This window comes from Channa argus, chromosome 8, assembly GCF_033026475.1.
Source record: "Channa argus isolate prfri chromosome 8, Channa argus male v1.0, whole genome shotgun sequence".
Lineage (NCBI taxonomy): Eukaryota > Metazoa > Chordata > Actinopteri > Anabantiformes > Channidae > Channa > Channa argus.
Window position 1 is genome coordinate 23,948,930 of NC_090204.1, and position 27,785 is coordinate 23,976,714.

At 41.6% G+C, this 27,785-nt stretch overlaps 1 protein-coding gene across 1 annotated transcript; it reads right to left on the reverse strand.

The window, feature by feature from the left end:
• Window positions 1-205: 205 nt before the first annotated feature.
• Window positions 206-7,671, reverse strand: LOC137132288 (uncharacterized). Its single transcript, XM_067514621.1, has 3 exons — window positions 6,356-7,671; window positions 4,451-4,504; window positions 206-1,582 (listed from the first exon to the last, which is right to left on the reverse strand). The coding sequence occupies exons 1-3, from the start codon at window positions 6,741-6,743 to the stop codon at window positions 1,356-1,358; spliced, it is 669 nt and encodes a 222-aa protein (XP_067370722.1). The 5' UTR covers window positions 6,744-7,671; the 3' UTR covers window positions 206-1,355.
• Window positions 7,672-27,785: the final 20,114 nt, after the last annotated feature.

The following is a 27,785-nucleotide window of genomic DNA, read 5'->3' on the forward strand; positions in this document are numbered from 1 at the left end:
TAAAGCAGGATTATCCGCATGAATCAGTCTGAACAGAGACGTTGACACAGATGAAACCATGAGATACCATGAGGGTTTTCAGTCGAGAACTCAGCAAAAAACTTGTAAGATATTAAATGTATTATTTTGTCAAAAAAACTCCCAGAGGTCCAAGTCAGTAAGGACAATTATTAAAGAAAGAACTCAGAAAAACACTTTTGCCCATGAGTATTTATTAGATGACTTAAAGGAAAGCAGTGACTGATGGCATGAAGGCGAGTTTGTTTTTTGCAGGTTCAGATTCTAAAGTACTCACTGCTGCAGAGTGCAACACCATTTTAAAACCAGGGTCTTCAAGGTCTCCTAGTTTATTATACTTCATCCAAACATTGTGAGGGTCTATGAAAAGTGTTTGAATATGTCCAGACATCAAAATGGCTGCATCCCTAGTGCAGGTCAGCAGGTCTTCCCGCATTGCACAATTTCTAGAACGCACAGAAAATTAAAGCCCACATGTTGCAATTTTGAACAGCAGTACATAGCCCTTAACTGTGAGGTAATAAGGTTTAAAGCAAAGGGTTTCACAAATGTGTTAAACAGATGAACGAGCAATAGGAACTTTTTGCTTGAAGGTGATGATTTGACGTGAAAGGTGAAAAGCCAAACAAGTTGTAAACTTTTAACAACTGAAGTAACACAGCTGTTTGTTTTTAAATAAGAATAATGGCTTTGATAGTTAGATGTGAGATTTTTTGCAGTCAGTTGTAACCAGAGCTCGTAAAAGTGAGTTAGCACTTGCTCACGTAAACCTAACAACATGAAACTACAAAGTACTTCAACTTTACCTAGGTGTAGTGAACCAGTAGTTAAGGGGAAAGAGTTTAACATCTGCAGCCTGCATTGTTTGAGGGGCCTGATTTAAATTGATACAAAGAACTTCAGTGTTTTTTTTGCTGCAATATTACAACAAGCAGTGACCAACTATTATGTTGTACATTTAAAGTGATTACATGCTTTTTGAGGTTATGGTGAACTGCAGGTATCACATTAACAGAGTGCTTGCTTCACATTAAGAGATTACGGTTGAAAAAAGGGTCGTCTGCTGAGGATAGAAATGAAAAAAATACTGCAGCTGTCCTTTGGAGTCATCCCCACAGAAAGGAGTCTCAATCACCATCATCTGATGCCTCTAATATGCAGGTTTATGATTCAAAAGCTGTCCGGAGCCAACTTTACACGGGTTTTACAGCTCACCTGCATGTGATGAAACAGTGGACAGAGCTTCGATTCATGACAGACTTGTAAATCCACTTGAATAAAAATTCAAGCAAATACGCTGCTTTGTTTTTGTCTCAGGGAAGGTTGGAAGGTCGCACTTAAGTCCCAGAGTGAGTGTCTGGAGGTCGCTGCTGTAACGTCTCATCTACAGTGAACACCATCTCCTCCAGTCTATTGGAGCTCAGACAGTTAGTGTGGTTCAGGGAAACGTAGTTCATCTCGACCAGCCGGGGCCTCTCGCCCAACTCGCTCATCTCAGTTATGTTGCTGGTGATGCACTTTATCTCAGACTTGTTGCGGCCGGTAGCTTGACGAAATACCCAGTCTGAGGGAGTCAAAGGGATAATAGGGGTTAGTGAGGGCAGAACGCGGTAAATATTTCAGTCCTAAAGTTCAATTCACCAACTCTGTTTCTGTGTTAACTGGTAACACAGAGTTGCTTGCAGTGGCAAAAAGAACAAGTCAGCATCTCTGTTTTAACCTCTTTTAGCTCATTGTTTCGCCCATAGCTAGTATTTTTCAATTACGGAGATATATGAGCCTTATGAGTTTTTCTAATTGTGTATAAATTATTCACATTTAGATTTTGTAATTTGTAAATTCAATTCAATTCAATTCAATTCAATTCAATTCAATTCAATTCAATTCAATTCAATCCAACTTTATTTATAAAGCACCAAGTCATCTCAAGGCACTTTACAGAATAAAGTTCAGACTATAAAGATACTTAAAGAAAACCCTAAAAAATCCCCCTTAAACAAGCCCTAGGCAACAGTGGAGAGGAAAAACTCCCTTTAACGGAAGAAACCTCCAGCAGAACCAGGCTCAGGGTGGACGACCATCTTCCTCGACTGCTTGGGTTCAGTGGAAAGAGGAGAGAGAAAAGAAAAAGAGCAACAAAAGCAACAACAAAACATCGGGCAGATTGGTAGGACCAGTAGCTGCACGCTGGAAGACTCACAGCTTCAAAGCCGGGGGACACCTGCAGAAAGGGACAGAGAGAGGGGGACAGAGAAGGACAAAGACAACTACGGGAGAGAACACACAGAGTTAATGACATACAGTGGTGACAATTGCGGGATGAGAGGAGAGGAGAGAGGTCAAGAGGAGGAAAGGAGCTCAGTGCATTGGGGGGTGGGTCCTCCAGCAGTCTAAGCCTATAGCAGCATAACTGTAACTAACTATAAGTTTTACTGTCAGCATCTACATGAATATTAAAGTCACCCACTATAATGACTTTATCTGTACTAAGCACTAAATCAGAAAAATCAGAAAATTCTATCAAAAACGCTGAACAAGGGACTGAAGGACGATACACAATAACAGATAATAGTGCTTTTTGAGTTTTCCAGTTTGGGTGCGAAAGGCTAAGAAATGAGTTACAGGACGTACAAAGGACGTACAAAGCATGACCACATACATGCTGGAACGTTCTCATGTGAGGTCAAAGCATCAAGCTGAGTATTTAGAACATGCAGAGAACAAGGCTGCAAACTTGCCCTCACACAAAGTTATGATGGGTTCAGCCTCTGTAATTCCATTAGAGCCAAAGCACCATAAAATTGTTTCTGTGGGAGATGTGTGCAGCACAGCAGCCCCATCATGTGCAGTGGAGCCCTTTGGAATTGGGACGCATCAATCATTGTTCTGTCAGATAAAGAGCTGAGATTAAGGCTGGCAGCCGTGAGTGTGGAGAAAAGACAGCGATTCCTCCGAATCTGAAGAAGAGCTGATACATGACCAGACTGGGTCTGCCGGTAAAATCCCCCATCAAATGGTGGATTGATGGCTCTGATGTAAAGAAGGCTTAAAAGATCGGGGTTAGAAAAAGCGAGTAAAAGCCGTTCGACAAATAATTGTTTAGATCTAAATGATTCCTCATTCCTCTCAAATGATTCTGATGCTTTTTCCTTTGTGGAAAATAAAACTGTGGCAGTGCGACTGTTGTCCTCAACCTACTGCAGCATGAAGTGTTGATGCAGCCACCATGGAGGTCCAGGTAGGCCCAGGGGCCGAGATTTCAGGGCCCCAAACAACAACCGCTAAACCTGCAAAACAGCTCAAAAATGAGCAAAAAGAACTAAAAATACACAATATTAACAATAGTTTTCTAATAACTTGAGAGTTGGTCACCAAAAAATCCAGCTTTTAAGTGTTTTTTTTTCTCTCAGCAATGAACGAGGCTCCCTGGCCTCAGATTAGATCATTAAGCTGCAGCTAAATCACGAACACAGGCAGTGAGGTGCAGACTCCATCATTAAAGGAACAAACAGTGGACTTTTAACCTTCTCACACAGCAGTTCAGTTCACTCAGCCTCCTCTGACTACAGTTGAATGCAGATTGTGTGGCACAGCAGTGTTTATCCTGCTGAGGGTGATGTGAAAATACTCAATAACTTCATAAAATGCACTGCAGCCTTCTTGTCATTTTCTTTTACATTTTACTTATATGTAATATGTAATTTCTAGATGCTCATGTCTGCTAACATAACCACTGAATTATTAGTTGTTTCCTGCTACTGCTCGTAAAGCAGCACCCATTGTCCTGAGTGTCCAGTTCATTGCTACCTGTGGACCCTGGAGAAAACCTACACAAGCACAGGGAGACCCTCGTTCTATGAGATGGCAGCTCTAACCACTCCACCATCGTGCTGCCCTCAATTAAAATTTATAATACTGTTTAGAACTGAATTATTTTTTGGGAGAATCAATCCAGTTTCTTTATTACAACTTGATTCTGCACCCAAATATTATCCACCAATGTATTTGGTGGGAAACACAAGCACACCCAAAAATGCTATGGGCACAACTATAATAATAAAAAAAACTATAACTCCAAATAAATAAACTCATAAATGTGCTTTTTTGATGTTGCACCATGTCTGTAGAGGGAAGCATCGTGATTTGACACCTGACAGTGTCTCTTCCACACACAGTCTCTACATTTACACCTCAGTGAAATGTCCAGGAGCCCAAACAGTGTGTGTGTGTGTGTTGTGTGAGAGAGAGAAAGAGACTTCTCACATGAAGGTGGGTGGGTCAGGTGAGGTGAAGGTCGACAGACAGATGAGCTCCAACAGCTGACAAAAGGAAGAAGAGGTGGGGGTAGGGGGGGGGGGGGGTGTGTGTGTCATGTCTCTATGGCAAAGCTAAGTGCAGACTGTGACCCAAGTGAGCTTTGCTTTTTTTGTACCTGGTTCACCGGCTCCAGCTCCGTCGCCTTCGGCAACAATCGACCTGCCTCCACCTACATGCAGCAGGCAGAAGGACACACATGTTGAGTCTCTCGGGCAGGATTTATCTGTGTCTTAGTGAAAGATAGACAGAGCATGAAGGCAGAAACATGTCAGCTGAACATGAGTGGACAGCTGTGATGATGTGACCGAGATGTCATGTGTATGGGGGGATACTCAGGCCAAAGCAAAAATTCATGTTCTCTATGACCTCACACTGATGTAGTAGTTGTTTGCTGTTCTGAATCTGATTCCTGAAGAGACTCGAGCTTCTGTGTGTAATCACCAGCAACAGCTGAAGAAACATTCCACAAGTAACAATTGTTTTATGGCTCCTTAATCATCTTAATCTCAAAATGTGTTGCAGCACTTCCATCAGTGAGCCACATTTTAACATAATTTTTGGAAGGTTTGTGTTTTTCCGCTGTTTCTGGGGCTGATCACTTTAGCCTCACTTCACCTGAACCACTCCGACTTGTTGCCTTCCACCATCCTCACATCAAGGTGTATTTTCTGCTAAGATCAACAATTTCTGTCTTACTTCCTGCAGACTTTGGTGCTCTGCCACCTTTGTCTGCAACCAGGTTCACCCATCCAAAAGTGTGTTATGATGCCTTCAAAGTTGATCGTATTTCAAAATTTGCTGTAGCAATCTTTCCAAATGCTGTTGCCATAATCAAAAAATGTGGTCAACAATGTCAAACATTAGTTGTAGGAACCCAAATATCCAAACTTTATTTTAAAATCTCAAAAAATCTACAAAAATGCTCTAATCCTAAATTTTACTGTAGCACCCATACATCTGAATTTTCTAGTGATGCTTCTAGAAGTTGTTGAAGTCTGAGAATATTGTTGGCACAACTTAAAAACTATACAAAAAAAGTAATAATCTCACATTTGTCTTACTGTACCCAAATTCAAAAATGTGCTCCAACATTCCCAACCCCAGTTTTGTTGTAACCAACAAAAGTGTGTTGTAGTGGCCTCAAAACACAGATTTGATGTTACAATCACAACTGACAAATAATTGTATTTCCCAAAGTTTTGTACCTAACTTTGCATTTTTAGGTTGCAATCTACAAAATGCTTGTCCTTAAAGGCATTTGGGCGTCTTATTGTGCCTCGCTAAAAAAAGAAATCGAGGAAATCTAAGCACATTTTCAATACATTGATGGACCCCACAAACTCTCATATGCCGCTGTCTTCTTACTGTGGATTCATAATGGAAAACTTGTAAGTAATCGGCTTAGTATCAGGTCAAGTCGCCACTGAAGACACTGTGTCTCAAAATAGGCTCATTATTTTGTTCATTCATTCATTATGTATCACTCACAGGAACCTCTTCACAAATAGTAAAACAGCTGACCTCCTCTTCATTTCTCTCTCACACACACTTGCTGACAGAGTAGTTTGTCAGGTCGCCTGCTTCACAAGGTGACAGGCTGACATGGCAGCTGAGCTACTGTACATCTGTTGTAAAATTCCTTGAGCCTTTTGGTTTGGAGGGGCGGCCATGCACCTTCTACTGTTTACTGGCTGCATCCTGCTCTCAGCTGTCACTGTTCCTGTTCAATTAATAATGAAACTCTGTTGTTTTTCAGAAAGCCCCAGATCACTTTGTGCATCTATTAATTACAATGTTTGGTTTCTGTGTTTTGTGTCGTTATGTTGAGGATTTTCAGGGACTGCAAATGGGTTCCAGGGATTACGATGCAAACATAACAAATAAGACTGTTCAATAATAAGTGACTCCAATGTAAAGCTGCCTTTTAGTATTTGACTGAATGTTGTAGATTTTAGATCAATCCCATAGGGAATGTATGCGCGCGCACACACACACACACACACACTCTGAGGTCACATACCCACAAAGTCATTAACCACATCTTTGACCAGGTGTCCAACTATCGCGTACGCCACAGCCACCACCACCAGCGCGGCCATGACCAGGTAAAGCACCGCTTTCGGCAGCGGGATCGAGTCCCGTGCAGGTGTCCGGTTGTCCGTAAGGAGCAGGTCGTTCTCAGAGTACGAGTACTGAAAGACGTGCTCCATGCCCGTGGTCTGGTTGGAGTTGAGAGGGGGGTTACTCGCGCTCATGGGGACGTCCGGCTGCAGAGCCGTCACCATGGTGGTCGTCACTGCCTCCCCTTTGTCGATGTTGACCAACCCTGTAGTTTTATTCATCAGGGGCAAAATCTGAGACAGAAAATAGCTCCAGTCCTTTATGGAAGTCGTGTTGCATAAAAACATTGTTTCTACAAAGCCGTCACCACCAGAGCGCGGAAAATCTACGGGAGACGCAGTAGAAATGGAAGCAGCAGACGCTCCAAACCTGTCGTCCTACAAAGCAATACTTTGTGTTTGTCATAATCCAACAGGTCCCCTCCAGATGCTAGAATCTCCGTCCGACAGGAGCTCATCGATGCTTCTGAGACCTCCCCTCCTGTCACTGGCGAAACGCACACGGCGTCGTCCTTTTACGCACGAGCAAAGAAGCTATTTTGTGTGTCCGGTCTTTGGTTTACTTCCAAAACTGAGATTGAAAAAACGATAGAGGTGCAGCTTACGGCAGCCTACAGTGTATTCCAAAGAAAAACATGCCAGAAAATGTATCATCGATTCCCTTCGACCTTAAAACGCAAAATGCCTCTGCGCCCCCGCGGATATCACCTGCAGGGCTGATAATTAGTCACAGTACAGAGTCCTGTTCCTGGTGAAGCCGGCATGGACAGAGAGCCAGAGGGCTCGGTGCTGTGATCCTGTAGCTGCCGCGACGCCCTCTCCACTGAGGCGTCCGGAGGTGAAATGTGAGGCGGGCACTGTAGGAGAACCCGGGGGCCACTTGTTCGTCCTTTCCGCCGACTTCAGGTGGAGCAATGAGGTGAGTTCAGGTCTTCATTCTTCCTCAATTTGGTGTTTGTGGTTTCTGCGCCCAGGACGGAACAAACTGGGACGTGGATGTGATTTAAAATGAGCCTCGGTGGAGATGGCGCAGCAGGGGCGAAAGGAATCTTTAAATACAGGTCAGTTTAACTAATTCCTAATGAAGTTCCACAAAGGTCAAACCTAAGAACTGTCACACAAAATAACGGCTATAAAACAATTAGCCACCAAATATGTATAACCTGCCGTGATAACATCGTGTTTTAAAGAAAGGGAGAGAAATACAGAGAGTGGAGTTATTAGAAACAGTGATAAGAATCCAGATCAAATCACAGTGATTTGTAGTTGGAGAGATGACACTGAGCAGCTTCTTCAGTGGCTGAGAAGGTTTGTGAAGTTAATGCGTGAGGTCAGGTTGTGGATGTGTTGCACGTGCATTGAATTGAAAGGTTCTTTTTTAGGACAGAGGAGCTGTTGAGAGTTATGGACATGTCTTCAAAGCCATTTACTTTAAACTTATTATGCAGCTCTGTACATGCCACCATCAAACGAAACATGCTCTCAGTAAGAATGACAGCATGGTGGTGTTTGGGAAGTAATGCATTTATCATTTGAGCAAATTAAAAATTCGACCTGATGATGGCACTAGAGGCACTACAGGAAAAGTCAGCGGATCAACAAAGCTCTAAATCCAGCTTGAGGCAGAACTGACTGTATGAACTGTTTTCTGGAGGAGTATCTGAGACACCATGAAGTAAGAAGTGATGTTGTGCATCCAGTGGTTCACACAGATCAAGTGTCCGTTTGATGCTAATTGCGAAACAGGGATTTAATGCTTCTTGCTCCAAAAGAACAATGTTATTTACTTCATTTTGGTTGTGGGACCCCCTGGTATCATGAGTGCTGGTCCCTATGTGTTATTCCCTGTCCCTTTGAGGACCCGAGGACGATGCGTCTCCCCTCTCGTTTTGTTTTTTCCTTGGAAGATGAACGACACTCAATTAAGATCACAACAACCGTTCAAAGACCGGCTCAGAGGAAATGTATCAGACTCACTGACCCTTAAATCAATCATAACATCCAGTGAGTCACCGCGGCCGCCAACATGGCCTTTAGAGGTTCAGCTGTCAGAAGTGAACAGGAGATTTTCAATATCGAGCACCAACCGTTTCAAATAGATGTCCTATTCCTCTATCTTTGCTTGTCCACTGATAAAAATCCTGAATATGATTTATTTTTACGGCAGCAAACCTTGAAAGAAATCGAAACAGGTTAAATGTTATTTCACAGCATAATCTGTAACTTCGACTTGCAATTTTAATCTCCAAACTGATCAAAAACTATTTTTGGACCAGGGCGCCACCTAATGATTATTTTTAGTCGATTAATGGTCAATTATTTTCCCATTAAGCCTTTTTTTTCAGTTAATATAAAAACTTATTTAATCAAAATCTAAATTAAAATTCCTTAATCATCTTCTGTTTAAAGATAAAATATGAAAAAGTTTGCTCAGCAGAACTTTATTCCCCAAACAAAAACTACGTTAGTCTGAACAGCTGATCTGTGTTGTACAGATTGGCTCCATTCACGTTACAGAAATGTGATGCAATCTGCATTTAGCAAACAGCAAAATAACTCAAACAATTAGCAGAGCTCCCAGAGAACCATGTGCTTTGTCTCTGCTTCAAATACTCTCATACTTTAGATGATGGAGGTCGAGGTTTTTTTCCCCCTCGCTCATCATTATACTCATTAGACACAGTCATCTTATGTCCTACGTGCACGAACGCATCGACGGTTCGACTAATGTAGCGGTGAATTACGCAATTACGTCGATTGACTTACGTTGTCCCTGGACCTGTCAAGTGTCCTTGGACAAGACACTGAACCCTAAGTTGCTCCCGGTGGGTCAGGTGAACATTACATGGCAGCCACTGCCATTAGTGTGTGTGTGTGTGTGTGTGTGTGTGTGTGTGTGTGTGTGTGTGTGTGTGTGTGTGTGTGTGAATTGGTGAATGTGAAGCAACATTGTAAAGCACTTTGGATAAAAGTGCTACATAAGCAGCCATTTACCAACTATTCTAATATGATATTGAAGAAATTTACCAGAAATTCCGATTTGAACTGTGGGGAACTAATTGAGCATAATATTAACAAACACTATATAAAGACTCATATTACTCATAGTAACATTTGATTTGATGTGACTTAGTTTTTGATGTTAGTATAGATTTATTGTCTATTGTGTCAATTAGACACTGTTCAAAAGTCAAATCGGCCAATCACAATGCATCAACACTAAAGTTCAAAGTGAGCATCAAAATGGGAGAAAAGGTGATTTAGGTGACTGTGAATGTGACACGGTGGTTGGTGCTGGAGCAAGTATTTCAGAAACTGTTGATTCACACACGACCATCTCTAGGGTTCACAGAGAAGAGTCTAAAAAAAAGAGGAAATAACCAGTGAGCAGCAGTTCTCTGTGTGACGTCATGAGGAGAATGGCTGCACTGCTTCAAGAGGATAGAAAGGCAACAGTAACTCAAATAACTGCTAGTTCCAACTGAGGTGTGAAGAGCATCTGTGAACACACAACATGTCAGCTGTTACTTTCAGATGAAAGCATGGATCTATCTTCCCTTGCATCAACAGTTCAGGCTGTCAGTGGTTTAATGGTGTGGGGGGTATTTCCTTGGCTCACTCTGGGCCCCTTTGCACCTCCTCAGCATCTTTTAAATGCCACAGCCTACCTGAGTTTTGTTACTGACCATGTCCATTAATCAACTACTATTAATTAAAAATGTAATCATGATTAATTGCAAATTAATTACACATTTCATAGAATTTTATAGAATTTTAAATACTTTATGTAGTAGTGGACACATAGTACTGATGGTACTGACTTCGTAAAGCTAACGACCTGAAAACTCAGTGAAAATGTATTATTTACTTTCTACAACAGCAAAGCTACACTGGACAAGGCTGAAGATGATCTGATGTGATCAGTGGTTCACTAGTACAGCTGATAGAGGGAAGGGGGCACGTTCAGTGTGGAGGCTGTTAATAGGCAACAACAGAACCTGCTCACTAACGTATTGACGAGTGTTTGAATGAACTACTTTTATTGGATTTTTACTTGCTGAGTTGTATTTGTCACAATCTCCATCTGACTCCCAGTTACCTGCACTGTCTCCTCTCTCACATACTCGCTTCCCATTCTCTGGAGTCACTTCTCTGGCTTTGCTCATCGTGATTCACAACGTCTTTATAGTGGGAATTGGATTCTGGATTTGGATCGTGGCGATTGGTAAACTGATTTTGGACATAGTGTTTGGATCTATAGTTTGACAATGGATTTCTCCAACCAGGCCACCTGACTCTCCCTTCACCCATTATCTTACCTGCCACCTCAGGACTTCTGTTGCTGACCGCCCCCTCCCCCGAGCACCACAGCCCCCTGAAGACATCTTGCTATTAGCAGTCAAGCATTAGCCAGTTTATGCAGCTCATACTCCTGTTTCCTGTACACAGTGGACAAGAGGTCCACAATTCTATATGTTGTTCTGACCAGTCAGTAGTAACTGATGTCTCTGCTTAGATTATGTCCTTAAACACAGTATGTGCAGAAGCAGTTAACCTCTGAATATAATAAATAAAAACATATGTGCATGACCCCCACAAGTATTACATGTATTTTCCTCTTTATAACCGACATGCAAAGCTGATTCCATTAATATTTAGAATTTTGCATTTATGAGTTTGTAGTCTGCACCATCCTCACCTGCACAGTCCTTTTACTTCTGTGTATTTAAATACAAGTTTTACAGCTGTGGTTCTGATCCAATTTCAGTGCAGTTTTTCTATCGGTGTATTTTCCCTGGCTGTTCACGGCTTAGTTAAACTGGGCCAGGTGCCTGTTACGCGAAGCTTAACCTGATCTAGTTGGCTGGTAGCAAACTGTACATCTTAATTTGAAATACATAATTGAATAATTCAAGGTCACAAAATACTAAATTGAGAGAATGAAATGGAAATGCTGAGCACCTAAATCCATTTAAGGGATAAATTTTTTAGTTCAAGGGAACAATTTACCAACATTTGTTTTGTGCTGCTGAGCCTCTGTACACTAAATCCAGACACCACAGTGGCTGCAAAGGGGTTTATATAAAGCGAAATGGGAGCAGAGCATCCTCTCTGTTGCTGTGTTAATCAGCATGGATGGTGACGGCAGCAGAGGACACGCGCCTTTGATCAAGTCCTGCTGAATAACAAAGAATCTCTGTCTGCGCAGCTCGGGCTTATCTGGCTGCCTGATGAAAATTACCCCTCATACCGGACTCATATACTTTAATCAGATATAAACCAAGCCAGACAAATGCTTGATTCCACCTTTCCACTCATCCTTTCTCTGAATCTTCTGTGCCCTCCCTCCATCCTGCGGGTTTGAATTAAGCTCCGCTGTCACTCGTCGCACCGCGTCCTCTCAGGCAGAGTGGAGAAAAGTCATTTTGTCTCCCCAGAACCATCAAGGTCAGTGTCTTTCTGTCTCATGTCAGATCCTAATCCTCCGTAACCCTTAGGTGAGCCGAGTCCCAGGAAGTATACACACTTCAGTGCACACTCTGTTTTTTTTTAATCCTCATCCTCCAACGCTCTGCTCTTTTGCAAGACATGTGTCATCAAATCCGTTTCTTTACAATAAATTAAATAAATGCTGTGAAAATGTCTCATTTTTAAAAGTGCCACAATTTCCCAAGGGCCCAAAAGACACTCTCATCCAATTAGTTCATCATTAAAAACACGAAAACCCATGGTCCTAAAAAACAAGTGGGTCCCTCCAGGAGTTCGCTGATGTTTTTGTCACCGTGGCACCTTAAAATGTCTCGCAACAGCTTTTTTCTTAGAGAAATTGTGATGCATGCTGCGAGCTAGTATTTCGTTTTAAATTGCAGTCACTGAGTGGGCATCGTTCTTCTCAAACTACAAAGTAACAGAACAAAAGGTGTAGAACAAAGACGTGGTCCAAACACACAAACGCAATGTTTCTGCTTCATGACTACACAGAGAAAAAGAACAGCCCACTTTTAGAAACCCAAACACCAACATCTGAGCTGTAGATCACCCGAGAAATCTGCAGCAGACAACGACGCCCTGTCCACATACTGTCCACATAACCTTCACTTTTAAGCCAACTTCTAAACAGTTTGTCATCTTGGGAGTTTTATTTTGAAAAGCAGCCCTGCAGTGTAGCTTGTACAGGATATCTGTGTATTCCTGTCAGAAAAAGGTCAAACCTCATCCACTCCTCCATCCCTTCCTGGATTGTCTGCAGGTAAATAGGAAACTAGGCCATATTGATTTTCCACCAGTGAAATGAAATTGGCTTGATGTATTTTAAGTCCCTCTATCAAATACACAGCATCCTCTTCAAACTGTAGGTCAAAGGGACACTTGTCTCCTAACTGTGTCTCTGGTTTGTCATTTGACCAGTAAAATGCACAAAGACACCAAAAATAATGGAAACAAAGCAGAACAGCCAGGACATTGACCCTCACTGATGGAAACTATTAAAGCTGATGATCAACAGCTTTTACACCAAATGCCCTTCTTGCAGCAACCCTCTCATTTTTTTAACTGGGCTCAGGTTGAAACATTGGTGATGGGCCACAGCTGGTGGGGTGGGATTTGAACCCATGGCCTTCTGCATTCCAACCCAATGCTCTACCACTCAGCCACCAGGAAAGTATTAAAGTTGATGACTGTGACATAAACCTACTGCGTTGCTGCATCACTTGTTCCTGTGTTACGTGACACTGCGGGCACTGAAATAGAATCACGTACTAATATAGTCAACCTAACCCGTCGAAAACCAGAATGAATCATTTTAATTTCATATCGACTTTTGACTTTGGTTTTTATATATACATACTGTATATACACAAACAGACATTATGACCACCTCTGATATCTAATGCAATCCAATACAGCAGCTGTGCCATTGTAAAAATACTTTTACAATGTTAAAATGTCTTAGTTATTAAGTTGAAACTGTCAGAAAAGTTATAATTCTATTCTCTTTATTATTGAGGTTATAGTGTGTAGTGGAGTCGTTCTGTAGTGTGTAATGTGAAGAGGTGGTTCTAATGTTTTGGCCGCCTCATTCATCTTAGACAGGTGTCCCTAATAAAGTGGCAAGTGAGATATTCTCATTCCGATTCTTGGCCACCATATTTGAAATGAATGAGTTGGTCATATTACACCATTTTCCCCTAATAGTCGTACAGCTCGTGCTAATTGTGCTACCACTGTGTCTGTTGTAGGGATGCGGACAAACAAAAACTCCCATCAAACAGCACAATTGGGACAAGTGGTGAACCTCAGGGGGGGCTCGGAATAAACCTTCATGATGCTCTTTAAGATGAATTTGGCAGTTGTCTGTTAAGAGAGAAAGAATAGTGCAACAGTTAAATAAGATATGGTACCGGTGTGAAGGGTCTTTTCACCATCATTTAGTATAAACATTTTGTGGAAGAATGACATCCTGAGAAAGTTGGGATTGTCTGCTCTTCTGCAACTTTATTCTTTTTAAACCAAAACCTCTCAGCGGGAATAATTCCACTTTCTGTCCTGATCTACATTCAGTGGACATGTCTACAGTTGATGATGCACGTGTCAGGTCTGAGCAGCTACAGGTGACAGAAAATCTGGCTGTAAACGCTCATGATCGTTATCATCTGATCTGATAAGCAGAGACTATTTTAATAACATCAGAGCCTGTAATCCTTTTCAATTGGGGATTAATTTCAAAAATGGACATCGCTCTATCCAGTGTCTCAATATCCCAAATGGAAAAGAAAAGGTGAGGTGTTTATTTTTGAGCGAGGACGCTGTGGCTTTTGTGCTTCTTTCAGTTTGAAGTCTGGTAAACGGTGCGATCTTGTCTCCCTCCTTCCTGCCGAGGACGATTCCTTTTACTGGTGCCAGGTGGTCTTTTCATGTGGGGAACCAGCCGACATTTGGCAAAGACTCGGTCCCTGTTCACCTTTCACCTTCCGTATCACTGCGAACACCTTTGACCTCGTGCCAGCTGCAGCGGCTGCGACTGAAGCATCAGATGAAAACAAACTGGAGCATGAAGCAGCTTTATATTTCACTTATTTCACATTTACTATCTGTGATGGGGTTCGTGACGCCCTTCACTCTGCACGTTTAAATCTTTCAAGGACAGATTTAAAATAATGTAAAATAAATGTAGCAATTCATCCGTTTTTTTCAAATTTTAAATTACAATCTCTCGGGGAAAATAGTGGTTGCTGGAGTCATACGGAATTATAACGAGGTGGTTCTAATGTTTTGGAGCCTATATAATGGAAGAGGAAGCCAAAACATGAGAACCACCTCTTAACATAATGCAGTCCAGTACACGTCCACTCAATAATAAACAGAGAGTAGAATTATCAGCAGTTTCAACTAAAAAACTGAAAATTTTAACATTGTAAAATTCGAATTGATGGCAGATGTATATGTGCATTTCACAAAATTAGAATATTCTAGAAAAGTACTTTTTTGTAACTGTATTATTTCATAATATCTCAAGCTTTTATTGATTTAAATTTGATAATCACAAATAATCACAAAAACCTAAACCTAAATCTGCTAACATCAACCGAAAAAGAATTTAAAATACAGAAATGTCCAGTATTCTGGTTTATTTATGCTCCCAATACTCCCTAAGCATGAGTCAGTGCTTCAGTGCGGCTTTGATAGCAGCCTTCAGCTCATCTGCGTTGTTGTGTCGGGTGTTTTTCTCATCTTCCTGCTGATGGTGGAGACTTTGGACTCAATAAAACAGGGGCCCCAAATCCTCATGGAGTGGATCGTGTGCCTCTCCACACTCCCTCCAGACGCTGGGAACATTTTCAGACTTTGATCTGAAAAGAGGACCTTCGACCACTGAGCAACAATCCAGTTCCCATTCGCCTGAGTCCAGCTAAGGTGCTTCCGATGCCTTCTCTGGTTTAGCAGTGGCTTATACTGGGAATCCAACAGTTGTCGCCCATTTCCTGAAGACGTGAGAAGCTGACCCTCGACAGTCTTCTCAAGCCTGCGATCATCCTTGTTACTTGTGCACCGTTTCCTATTCCAGTAAACTTTCCAATAACTAAAACAAACTGTTACAAATGCCCAAATTTCACAACCGTTTTTCCCAAGTATTAAATCCCAATACAATAAGCACTAACTTCAGACTAATGAACTGTTGTATTTGAACGTGACGGCAGGTAGAAACCCGTTTTTTTCTAAGCCATAATGATCATTTGTACTGCGTAAGTTCCCAGAGTGGTGTCCTGGACAGCAAGGATGATTATTCTCAGTGAGGAGCAATAAAGCGGAACTTTCACTGTGTGTGTTAATGTGCAGATGTGTCTGTGCTGCTGCAGGAGCAGATGCTTAGCACATCTGGCACAAGGAGTTCCCCTCAGGTTGTCTAATGATCCAAAGCATCTCTGTTTAATATCTGGTCTGTAGCACCAACAGGCTGCGCATTCCCCCGGTGAAGGAGTGATTCGAGCCTTATGATGCTCACAGGGGCAGAAACCTACGAGCCATCGGTGATGGCACAGACGAAAAGCGTTTGCGGATGAGAGGGAACAAAGGAGACAGATGAGGAATATGCAAAATCACAGAACAAATAAAGGCCAAACCGCATCAGGTAGATTTGGTGTCATTTCACAATCATAGCAGCCGCGGTGCAAACACCTCAGAGACAAGAGCTTCAGATTGAGGCCAGTAATGATGACTATGCCAGTATAATGTCCTGCTTTATTTTCACCTGACAAAGTTAGACTTTAAGTAACTGTGACGTGCTTAAAACTCCTAAAATGCTGCAGTCAAACTGATAAATCAAATGCTCACATAATCGATTGGAGTGACAGACATTTAAAAATAACAGATGCTTGATCTGTACAGGCTTCTCAGTGGATTAAGGATTAAGGGGGCGGCAAAGTTCTCAGACAAAAGATGCAGAGACACAGTCCTGAACGCAGACCAAGTGCTGATGCATGATGAAGCAGAAGAAATTTGAATTCTCTTTTAGATTTAGTTCTGATGAATCCATCCACTTCTGTCTCTGTCTCTCGCTGGGGATGAGGTGGACACACAAGGCAAAGTACGAGTGAGGGACTGCAACCTTTCTGTTGATCTCAGCTGATAGTAATGCCACTGTGATCGATACCACATTAATGCATTCCTCTCCTGCTTCTCCTTTCCGTGGGCTCCAAGGGTACCCGACTCAGCCGGTCCAGCAAAGTCACTCGCCGCCGCCATGAATCATTAAATCATTTATCTGTCTTCTGCAGCAGCATCCAAAAGGAATAAAGTACATTTGCTGGGAGGGTTTCCCTCACATTACTGGCAATCGAGTTGATCTGATTTTCCTATATTGCATCCAGAATTTTTTTTATTAATTTTCCTTTTTATCTGTTTGACATGATAACCTCATATGTCTCACTGAGCATAAACACCAGTTACAATCAGGAAAGTCTATGAAAGTAGTCGTCTCCAAATTCCTCTTTGTTTGCCCTTTTTTAAAAGTGATTCTTTTTTTGCAGAATAGCATTATAGTTTCAAGCAATTTTGCTTTAGAAAAGATTTATTTTGTGATCCTGCATCCCCTCCTGGTGCCCTCTATCACAGATGCGATAATGGAAACCTCTGGCAAACAGAATTGTTTTGAATAGGCTTTGCAGGCTGTCTGTTCCCTGATGAAACACATTTGTTTCTGCTGCTTTTCTCTCCTCAGACGTCCTCCCAGGGAAGATGGTCTTTTCGCGGTTTGCCCGCAATGTGTCAGAAAGTCGAAATCTTCTCTCTGAAAATTTAATTATCACAAATGGTGCACTGGAGGAGCGAGGGCTTGCACAGACAGGGCTGCCCCATTCAGACAAAGAGGGAGATTCCCCTGATCTCAGTGCACACATCCCAATGAATCACCTCAGTGGATTCAGGCTTGGCTCTTCCACCAGCTGATCTGTTTTACAGATCCACAGGTCTGACACTTTAGCACACAGTCCCACACTGAACGTTAATTAAATCTCTGAGTATATTAGTTTGAATGAGAGCCCTCTTTTAGTGGCTTCCTGCAATAAGCCTGTTCTTATTGCAGAGGCATCCTCTTTGTCCCTTTGCGTCACATGCTGGCGTTTTGCATCGGTGATCGACACTTGAAGCTTTCAGTGTAGTTCAGTGGAAACCTGGATGCTTTAATATTTGACACCTAAAGCCAAATGATGACGCCCCTGGAGCATTGAATAGTGATGCCAAAGGGTACCTGATGCGTCAATATGGATGGAAAACGGATGGGGAAAAAAAGAGGTGCAATTTGATGCCTTAGCGTCATTATCTGAGGCTGTGGGATGAGAACGTGTTGGTAATTTTAAAAAGTATCACAATGAATCAAAATCAATTAAAAAAACATGCTAAATAGATTAAAATTGCACCAGTCTGCTTTGTGCCCTCCCTGATTTCCCTGAACTTACAATAGACCCAAGTCTCCCAGCCTGAACAATCACGTAAGTGTATGTCCTGAAACATCGCCTTCATGGCAGCTGGTGTCCATTGAGTGTCACAAAACAAAGCCCATGTAATTTTTATAATGACCTTTGTGACCAAGATCATCACACACGAGGCCTAAATACAATAAGAAGTAAAACGCTATTGTTAGGCTGTAAACAAACTGCAACACAATCAGAAGATTTTAGCATCACACACTATATCACCCACAATGCAATTCAACTGCTGAAAATTGTGTTATGCTCCTGTAGTTGAGGCTAATAGCCTGCAGCCTCTCTAAAGCAGACCACAGAGTTCTCACAAATTTACGCCTTTCGAAATCTAATCTAGTTAAAAGGGAAATTCTTAGTTTTCAGTTGTGTACTTCCATAATGTTAGAAGACATAAGACTAACTTTTATTTCTTATATCACGTAAACACTGGATCCTACGTGTCCTTTAATGCAGCATTCCATCACCCTAATTCTTCATCTAGTTTCACTTTCTGTACAAACCTGTACTAACACCCATAGTTCCATGGTTCCCGTTTGAATAGCGCCAACATGAATGCATTTTGATGGATTACATATTAGCATGGTGAGGTTAAGGTGAAAAAGCAAAGCTGTGTCTAAGTACACTTGGATTGGATTATCTTGAGCACAGTGGGGAGCTGTGGGAGGGAGCAACTCTACTCATCCTCCATAATGACGCCATTCATCACTGACTGCAGGATAAAGACCACTGTTGTTGTTTGTATAACTGTTATGTAACCAATTTAATCTCACAGCAGTTTATATGTATGTGGATGAACATGTGCAAGACCTTCCTGCGGTTGTCACTGCTGTCGAGTGTGATTTCCTAGAGGTGAACGGTGAGCACTCTTCCCTGAGGTTGCGATTCATCACCTGCCATTTACTGTCCCGTCTCTGCAAACCGATGCTGGATAAGGACGGGAAAGGCTGCAATTGGCAAGCATACACACACAACAACAACAACATGTCAGGGCGTCAAAAAAATGATGTTCAGTAATGCAGATTTACTCACAGCAGTCACGCTGATGTAATTTTATCCCAGTGACACTGATGGAAATAGCTTCCAGCCTGCATGAGACTGTCACTGACCTCACAGGAATATAACGGAAATTGAATCTTTCCTCAGTGTTGGAGCCAGAGCCACAAACAGCAACGGATCACCGAACAACCATTAACGTCGTAATTTGATCGCATTGTGTCTTATTGTGTACGTTAGTTTGTGTGTGTGTGTGTGTGTGTGTGTGTGTGGGGGGGGGGGGGGTGTATCTGCATCCAAATGGGAGGGATGCTGCAGGAAGGGCTTTCGGTGTAAACTCTCATGCCAAATTAACCTGCGGAACAGGTCCGCTGTGGTGACCCCTGAAGGGACAAGCCGAGAGCTGCTGATCTTTGACTCGAAGAGGATTCTCATGAAAGATTTCATTAACATTCAGTGTGGGACTGTGTGTTGAAGTGCAGTATCTTGTGATGGATGCAGTATCTGCAGTTCTGAAATATACAAGGCCTTCCCTGAAACTTTTCAGCACCGATGGAGCTTTTCCAGTTGTGTAAGTTGCCCACGCTATAGGCAGTAATACCCCCCCCCCCCCACATACCATCAGGGATGCAGGCTTTTGAACTGTCCGCTGATAACGAGCTGGATGGTCCCTCTGCTCTTTAGTCCACAGAACTAAAGGTGGTTTCCAGAAAGAGTTTGAAGTTTTTATTCATCACAAAAGTTTTCCGTTTTGCCTCACACTATTCTTAATAAGCTTTGGCCCAGAGAACACAGCAGTATCGTGTTCACTTATGGCTTCTTCTTCCTGGAAGTGTTCCTGAGCCCATGCAGTGATGTCCAGTAGAGAATCTGGCCTGTTTTTAATGCAGCGTCGCCTGAGGGCTTGAAGATCACACGCGTCCAGTTTTGCCCTTCGGCCATGTCCTTTTGCGAGCACAGATTCCCCCTGATTCTGAATCTTTTGATGATATTATATACAGTAGCTGGTGGGATCTTCAAAGTCTTCTCAATTTGACTTTGAGGAACATTTTTCGAAAATTGTTCCACACTTTTTAGATGCAGTTTGTCACAGATTGCTGAACCTCTGCCCATCTTTACATCCGAGAAGCTCTGCCCAGTTATGTTCTACTGTGAATAAAATATGGGTGGATGAGATTTGCAAATCATTTCATTCTGTTTTTCTGTTCCTATTTGGGTTTGTATTTGTCTCACCATGATATTATTGTAGACATTTTATACTTGAGTAATTGTTTGTACAAGCACTAAAACATTTTAATGAAAAGAATATTTGAACAGGTTTTGGATAAACAAACCAACAGCTTTCGCACGCATGGAAATAATAAACTACAACTGCATTAAAAAGGAAAACGTATACAAATGCAGTATTTATTGATTCAAAGAAAGCATTTGATACTTTGGATCACTGCACTTTGAAGTCAAAATTACAGGTAAATGGTTTGCACATCTAAGTCAACTATAGGTAGAGTTTGATGACATAGCTGCATGAAGATTGACTGTGTCGTGCCACAAGGTTCTGTGTTTGGGACTATTTCTTTGGTATTATTTAGTAATTATTTTGTATTTAATGATAGATGGGAAATATCAGCGGCGTTCTGCTCGTCCCTTCAGGGGTCGTCACAGCAGAACATGTTCTGCACGTTGGTTTAGCATGTGTTTTTACACATGGACGCCCTTCCTGCCGCAACCCTCGCATTTGGGACCGGCACCAAGGGGTGGGATTCAAACCTGCGTCGCAACCTAATGCTCTATTTTTATTTTTTTATTCTGAACAAAATAAAGTTTGCGCTAGAGTATAAGACTGTTAATTTTATATTGTTTACTTATTTTGCCGTATTTTACTTATTGTGTGGAGGTATTGGGTAACACCAATATGAGCACCATAAAACTTGTGAGTTGAGTTTATATTGCAGAAAATGCAGTAAGAATTGTCCATAAGTAGTTATTGATTAACACATTTTTCATAAAATCCAGATTAGGTTGAGTTAAAAATATTATTAGTTATCAACAGGGCAAGATACTGATTATTTATCTTGCCCAGAAAATGTACAAAGGGTTTTTTATTTTCGCCTCTGAGGATGAAAAGGCAGAAGGAAATTAAATTTTCAGCACCAATTTGCACAGAATACTTCAAAACAAATGTATATTTCTGTTTGGAGTGTTAATCCGTGAAATTAATGAAAGTTTTTTAAGATTATAAAGAAAGAATAATACATATGAAGTTGACATCTAAAAGCTCTTCTTCTTCTTCTAATGTATTGTTAACATAATTTATTGTAAATGGATTCAGAGCTTTCAATATTTTATTTGTAAGTTGTTGTAAAGTGACTGGAACTGCGTAATTCTACTGCTTTATTTATGTATTATGAGATGGGGGCAAATAATAAGTTGCACATTTTCAGTCATAGAATATGTAAACAGAATTTGAATGGTGTTTGGTTATAGATTAAATTGTGCATTGACATTAGTGGAACTAAAAAATAAAATGAATAAATGTTGATTGGCTGTCAGGTGACAACCAAAGACCCACTCAGATATATTGTGTTACTCCTGAAATGTAAAAAGAAATGAAAAAATTTGATGTTACTATCAAAACGTTTTGCCGTGAAACCGAAGAACCAAATGTGGAAAATGTCTAAATTTACTTGTAATGAGTACGAACTGCAGTGAACCTAACCGGATACTAACCGGATAGGACACATAAGTGTCAGGTATGGCTTTGGGCAGGGTTCAGTTATGGGGGTCAGGCTCAGTACTGTAAGCCTAATTGCACTTGTAAATAATTTGAACTGTAAGATGGAGATACTGTACATGAATCCTGGCTCTTTCTTTAGTCTAAAGGTCTATCAGATATTAAAATAATGAGCCTTTAGAGTTTTGTTGCTTCCAGTTAAGAGCAAGACAACTATCAATAGCCCCCTTTCCACCTGAGGGCCTTTCCTTACGGCCTGGAACCTTTAGTGGAAATAAGTTCCTCTGCCAGTGTTTCCATCGCAGGAACCAGGGCCTCAATTCAGCACTAAACCCTATTGTGCTGAATGGTCAAGCAGCATTTAACACCTTAAAATACACTGGAGAGACTCTTACCCCAGGGGAGGTTCTTGGACTTTACATCGAGTTCTATTTATCTCAGAAGTTAGATGTTGGAATTATGTCAAACCTGACTTGACTGTGTTCCAGTTGTAGCCAGGTTAGCAATGTGACTACATGGTATTTTGCAACTACAAATGTTTTAGGATCATGTCCACAGATAAAAGTTGTAAAGTACTACGTTTGTGTGTGAGACACAAATAAATAAGACAAAAGTGCTAGTAACACCATCGTACTGCAGCTCTCACTCTGCAGATGAAAGTAGCAGCAATATTGGGTTTGGGGATGGAGCTGCTCAGGTTCTTTTGATGTTCTGAGTTGGGAATCGGACTTGAAATTTCTGATCCCGATGTTCAAATACTAATGTAATGCATTGTAAGTCTGTGGGGGAAAAAAGGACTAAGAACATTCGTTTAATGGGAAAACACAGCTAATGATACAAGATCCGCATGGCCAAGGCTTAAAGTGCAGCACGAACTTAACTGCATCACACTCCAGTCAGATTTACACAGATAATATGATACAGTTCTCGGGTTGAGCTCAATCCATACTCTATTTTGAAACTATGCTAAAAAACATGGGGTAAAGTCTGAAGAAAACTGAACCTCCCCTGCTATGTTTCCTCTACACAGACGAGAACAGATGGCAAGAAGAAGCTGCTTGGAGTAAAAGACAGGATAGTAAGAGTGATGGAGCTGGGCGTCAGATTTTGGCTGCGCCGGGAAGCCACATCTCACTCTGACATAGCTGTTAAATGTCTGTTTTTCTTTTTGTAGTTTCAATTTTCCTCTTCCCCAGTCCTCCAGGGGACAAAGTACAGCCGCCACAACTAACACTCCTGCAGATTGCAATCTAAACTCTAATGGACTATGCGACTCTCACCATCACTGAGTGTGTATCGTGTCCATATGGACGTGGAAGGAGCAAAAAACCTGTAAAAAGAATGAACTTCTCTAATAAAAACATTTTTCTGTGTATCTCTCAAAAGCTTCTGATGGCAAAGTATCATGAGGTTGAGTTGAAAGTGACATAATTGATGTAACTGAACAGAAGCAGAGAATTGTTGTCATGACATTTACAATAAACTGGTTAAGACTTAGTCCACAGGCAGCTTCAGCAAATGTAAATGTAAAATGCATGTTACAGTGTGTCAGTGTGTCTGCGTAGAATCTGAGACATCAAGCTAAAAATGACACCAAATAGCAGGGAGTAAAAGGCAGCTGTGTCTGCCTGTCCTCATTCCTGAGGTGTCCAAAAGCATCACTTTGTCCAGTCCCCTCGTTACTTAAGGTAAACGTTTGCATGAGTGATGTAGTATATAAAGTGAAAAAGTCTCATACGAAATGGACGGGTTGGTGGATAATACAAGACACAAGACCTTTCCACAGGAGACCAGGGTTCGACCAGTTGGAGATGTTGTGCACTTTAATGACGATTGACGTGTGTGACGTTGTCACTGTTTGTAGTGTTTTGTTGTTATGTCATTTATCTTGTAACTTAACTTTACCTGTGAACTTTACCGTGTTCACTGAGGCCGGCCGACATGACGAGGCCATCGAAACCCACAGGACTGGGCAGGAAGTTAAAATCCAGAAAACTGTGAGGCCACAGTAACGAGAGCCCAAGGACCAATAATAATCATTTGGAAAACTGTAACAAAAAATCCGCTCAGGGACCAGAAATAATATTCTCCTCTGTGTGTACCTACTGTTTTGATAAAAGAGACACAGGCAGCAGGACGTATGGACAGAAACGTAAAGTTGACGGTAGAATCATCTGCTGTTCCCATGGCGAATCGTTTAGGGGGGATATCTGAGGGGGTTGCACCCGAGAAAAGTGCCTATCAGTTCGTCCGGGAAAGGTGAGCAGGCTTGTGACAGTGTTGGAGGAGAAATGGAGGCGCCGCTGACCCCCCCCCCTGCCTGGCGCTCTGCCACCAACCCACAGCCCTGAAGTGCAGTAAAAGAGAGTTATAATGTTATTGAAGACCTCCACTCATGTGCTTCATTGACTCTCACCTCCACTGCAGTCATAAAAGTCACTTCCACTGAGGTAAATCACCAAGTTCCAGGGTGCAGAAGTGAACAAAACTTTGTAAATGAGTGTCTCTTCTACATGATTAAACAGACAGTGTGTCAACTTCAGGACAAATTAGTCATCACATAAAAAACTACCTATAAAAATAAATACCAATGAACAGGTGCTGATGCGTAAAAGCAGAATGCTCAAAGTCCCAAACCGATGATATTTTTTATCCCATGAAAATTAAATGTGAATTTATGAGAACGTTTGTTTTAAATTGCTCTTCTCCGGCTCAATTAAAAAATTCAGTGCTGTGACTCAGACGAGAGGTGAAGAGCAAGTTCATAAAGTGCCGAACAAAAATGCAGATGCACCAAAGATATTCATCAACGAAATGCACAGGACCATGATGTACATCTTGATAGTGGAGTTGGTAGAAACCACTGCACACATCATTCATTACTATTAGACATATAGTGTGTTTTGTATGTATTTACTAGTTGTAGTTGTAGGGACATAGGCCTGTTCCAGCTCTTAATGTTTAGTCTTAGTTCCATAATCAAAAGTCCAGGTCCAGACTACATGAAGGTTTTGTCTGATACAATAAAATCTGATAATGATAAATCATGATAAATTGTCTTGGCTGACAAACATGACAGATGTTAATAGCTGGCCAATCACAGCCGTCAGCGTCAGACATATTCTCCGCCTTTACATTTGTCTCTATGTGCATTCTCCATTATTTCAGGCACATTTTAATAGAGGAATAATAATAAGAATCTCTGGGCCGCTTGCATTTGTCATCAAAATTGCAGCGGCGTTGTTATTAAAAGTATTGTTATTTCAACTTTCTTTCTATGGCTTTAGTTTAGGGTGTAAATGTACAATAATGCTTATGAAGTCCCCTCTGATCAAATATTTCTCTGCTTCTAGCTGAAAAAAACTCCTCCTTGACCATGATTAAAAAACTTGATAGTATGAGCAACAAAGGAAGTGATGTCATCTGGAGGCATTTTTTAGCTAGAAGTAGAGAGATACTTTGAAATAGGGAAGTTAAAGGGACCTGGGGTCCGTCCTGATGCCCTGCATGTGTCAGGTTCTTATCAGGCTCTGACATTATATGTTTTCAACCTAATTATTTATTTTATACAACTCTTTGCTGAAGTAAATCCACAAGAATAGCAGCAAATCTTCAACAAACTTTTTATGCATAGAATTCTATCCACCTGAGTTTACGTGGACGTGTTGACACATTTCTCATTCTGAACCTGTGTGATTGTACATTTGTGCTGCACACAGTTCGTACAGACACTTGTGGACACCAGCAGCCACCCAAACATCAGAACTGTAAACTGCAGTTTTTCCAGCGACTCTTCCCTCATTTATGCTACATCACCAACAGGGCAAACTAACGCTCTACATCTATTGTCAAATATCACTTTTTTATGGCTGGTTTAACTGAGGCCCAGTGTCAAATGAAAAGAGGAGGGCATGTGGCTTCCTGTGTTCTGCTTGTGCATCACGTATCTGTATTCTCACTCCATTTTACCAGAAAGTCTGCGGTAAAGAATCTTTTTTTCCCCTTTTTTTCATCCCGTTTTCGTTCTCAAGGCATCAAAGAGCAAATCAATCCCTTTTATGTAACATGCTGATGCTTACAGTACCAGTTCTGGTCGCTGATCGACGCTCAGAGCTTTCAGTGTAGCACAACGGAAACCGTGACGCTTCCATTGTTGACGCCTAAAGCAATGACTTAGTCTCGTAGGGGGGTGGATTGTTGAACAGGACACAGTTTTCCACAGGAGACCAGGGTTCAGCTCTAATGTGAGAGGTGGTGGTTCCTATGGTGAGGAAGTATGTTGGCAGCGTTTTGTTTTGATGTAATTAATCTTATAGCGTAACGTTACCGTGACATTTGTGCGTATACTGTCATTCCTGCGGTGTCAGATGATGGTGCTCCTGTAGCATCCAGTGGTAATGCCAAAGCGTACCTGTGGCATTAATATGATACACCAAAGGATGTAAAAACGCCTTAGGAAGCGTCTTTAAGTGACGCTGTGGGACGAGACAGTGTTGGTATTTTGTTTGTTTGTGGATTATATTTTCAATAATTCTGCTTACAGTATTCCATAATGTCAAATTGGTTGCATTCATGGGTTAAATCTTGGGTTAGATCTATATTCAGGTACACAATAAATAATGTGAGGGTTAACTCCAGATTGTTTTTGTGAGTCCTCATGAGTACAATGACCACAAGGAGGTATAGACATTGTCCTTACTGTCCAACTCCACTAGTTTAGATCAGACCCGAGTATTATTAATCCATTTTTAAACTCACTGGTCCAATTAATAAATACATGACATCAGCTCGCTGAAGTGATGAGCACACTGACACTCACTGCGCTAATAAGTGACAAAAGACAAGCATATATGTGGGATAGATGAGGACACAGCATCTGGCCCTTTCGTGCCTCATTGACTTGATGGAATACTAATAAAAGCTACATGACAACAGCATACTAAGTATGCAATTAATATTCTAAAATATTCATGCGCTGCATGTGGCAGAGACCTGTTTGAGGCGTCCTCGTTTGCAAAGTGACAGCACTGTCTCTCCAGTAAAGAAGAAAAGTCCTTATTAACCTTTTTACCTGGAGCTGAACATCCGACAAACCAGCAGATTCTGCTGGACGCTCGGAGTCCACACGGTTGCTGCTTGTTGTCCTGTCGCCTGACAACCATCCTGACAGCAGATAAAGAATCTCTTCTAGAGCCTTTTCTCCTCTGGGTCGCTGCTGAGTGGCCAGAGGGGGCTAATTGATTGATGTGGAGATGACTCAAAGTCCAGACCAGTGAAGAGTTGTTTCACAGCTATAAGAAAACTTGTTATTTTACAGTCTGAGCCTGAAGGTGAAGACATGTTCTTTCAGATCAAGGTCAGATAATGTGTTGCCAACCCCAGCAAAGAAAAACAGAAGCAGGTTTATATACTTTTTTCCCAAGGGTTTATATTGTAAAATGAGTTTGACTTAGTGGAGGAGTTCAAGGCAGAGAACAAATCTACTTCAACACTAGCGCTGACCATCAATTAAAAAACAGCTGCTACGCATGGAAACTTTGATTTGTGTGCATCCACTGTGAACCAACTAATTTATTTATTCTGAAGCAGCATTCTAAGGGAAGTTTTTAGGGGTTAAATACGTTCCTGACATACGTACACTGACATTAACTGAGCCCACAGACACAGAATATTCATCTCCAGTCTGTCTTAGAGACAAACGGACAGACAGCCTCTCACACTCACATTCACACCAACGGGGAATTTTAGATCAACCAATTTACCTAACATGCATGTCTTTGGACTGTGGGAGGAAACTGGAAAAGACCCACGCAAGCACCATACAGAAAGGTTGCAGCTGGACAGGGATTCGAACCGGGGACCTTCTAGCTGTCAGGTGGCAGCCAAATGGACATACTAGTGGTGGACAAACAGAAAAACCAGGCCGTAGTGATAGATCTAGAAATCCCAAGCAAGGGCAACTTCAGGGAGCAGGAACACAACCAAGAGCTAAAAGAGGAGTTAGAAAAGACGTGGAAGGTGAAGGCACGAGTTGTCTCCATGGTAAATGGAACGTTGGGGGCTGTGATCACCACAACTGGCAGAGTGGCTCCAGCAGAATCCAACAACAACATCTGAGATCTCAGT

What these genes read in the sequence shown, in the direction of transcription:
- LOC137132288 (XM_067514621.1), bottom strand. Translation starts at nt 6,743, where the DNA reads ATGTTTTTATGCAACACGACTTCCATAAAGGACTGGAGCTATTTTCTG. An exon ending in TGTGGTTAATGACTTTGTGG is followed by an intron (nt 4,505 to 6,355) that starts GTATGTGACCTC and finishes TGCTGCATGTAG; the next exon opens with GTGGAGGCAGGTCGATTGTT. An exon ending in AGCTGGAGCCGGTGAACCAG is followed by an intron (nt 1,583 to 4,450) that starts GTACAAAAAAAG and finishes TGACTCCCTCAG; the next exon opens with ACTGGGTATTTCGTCAAGCT.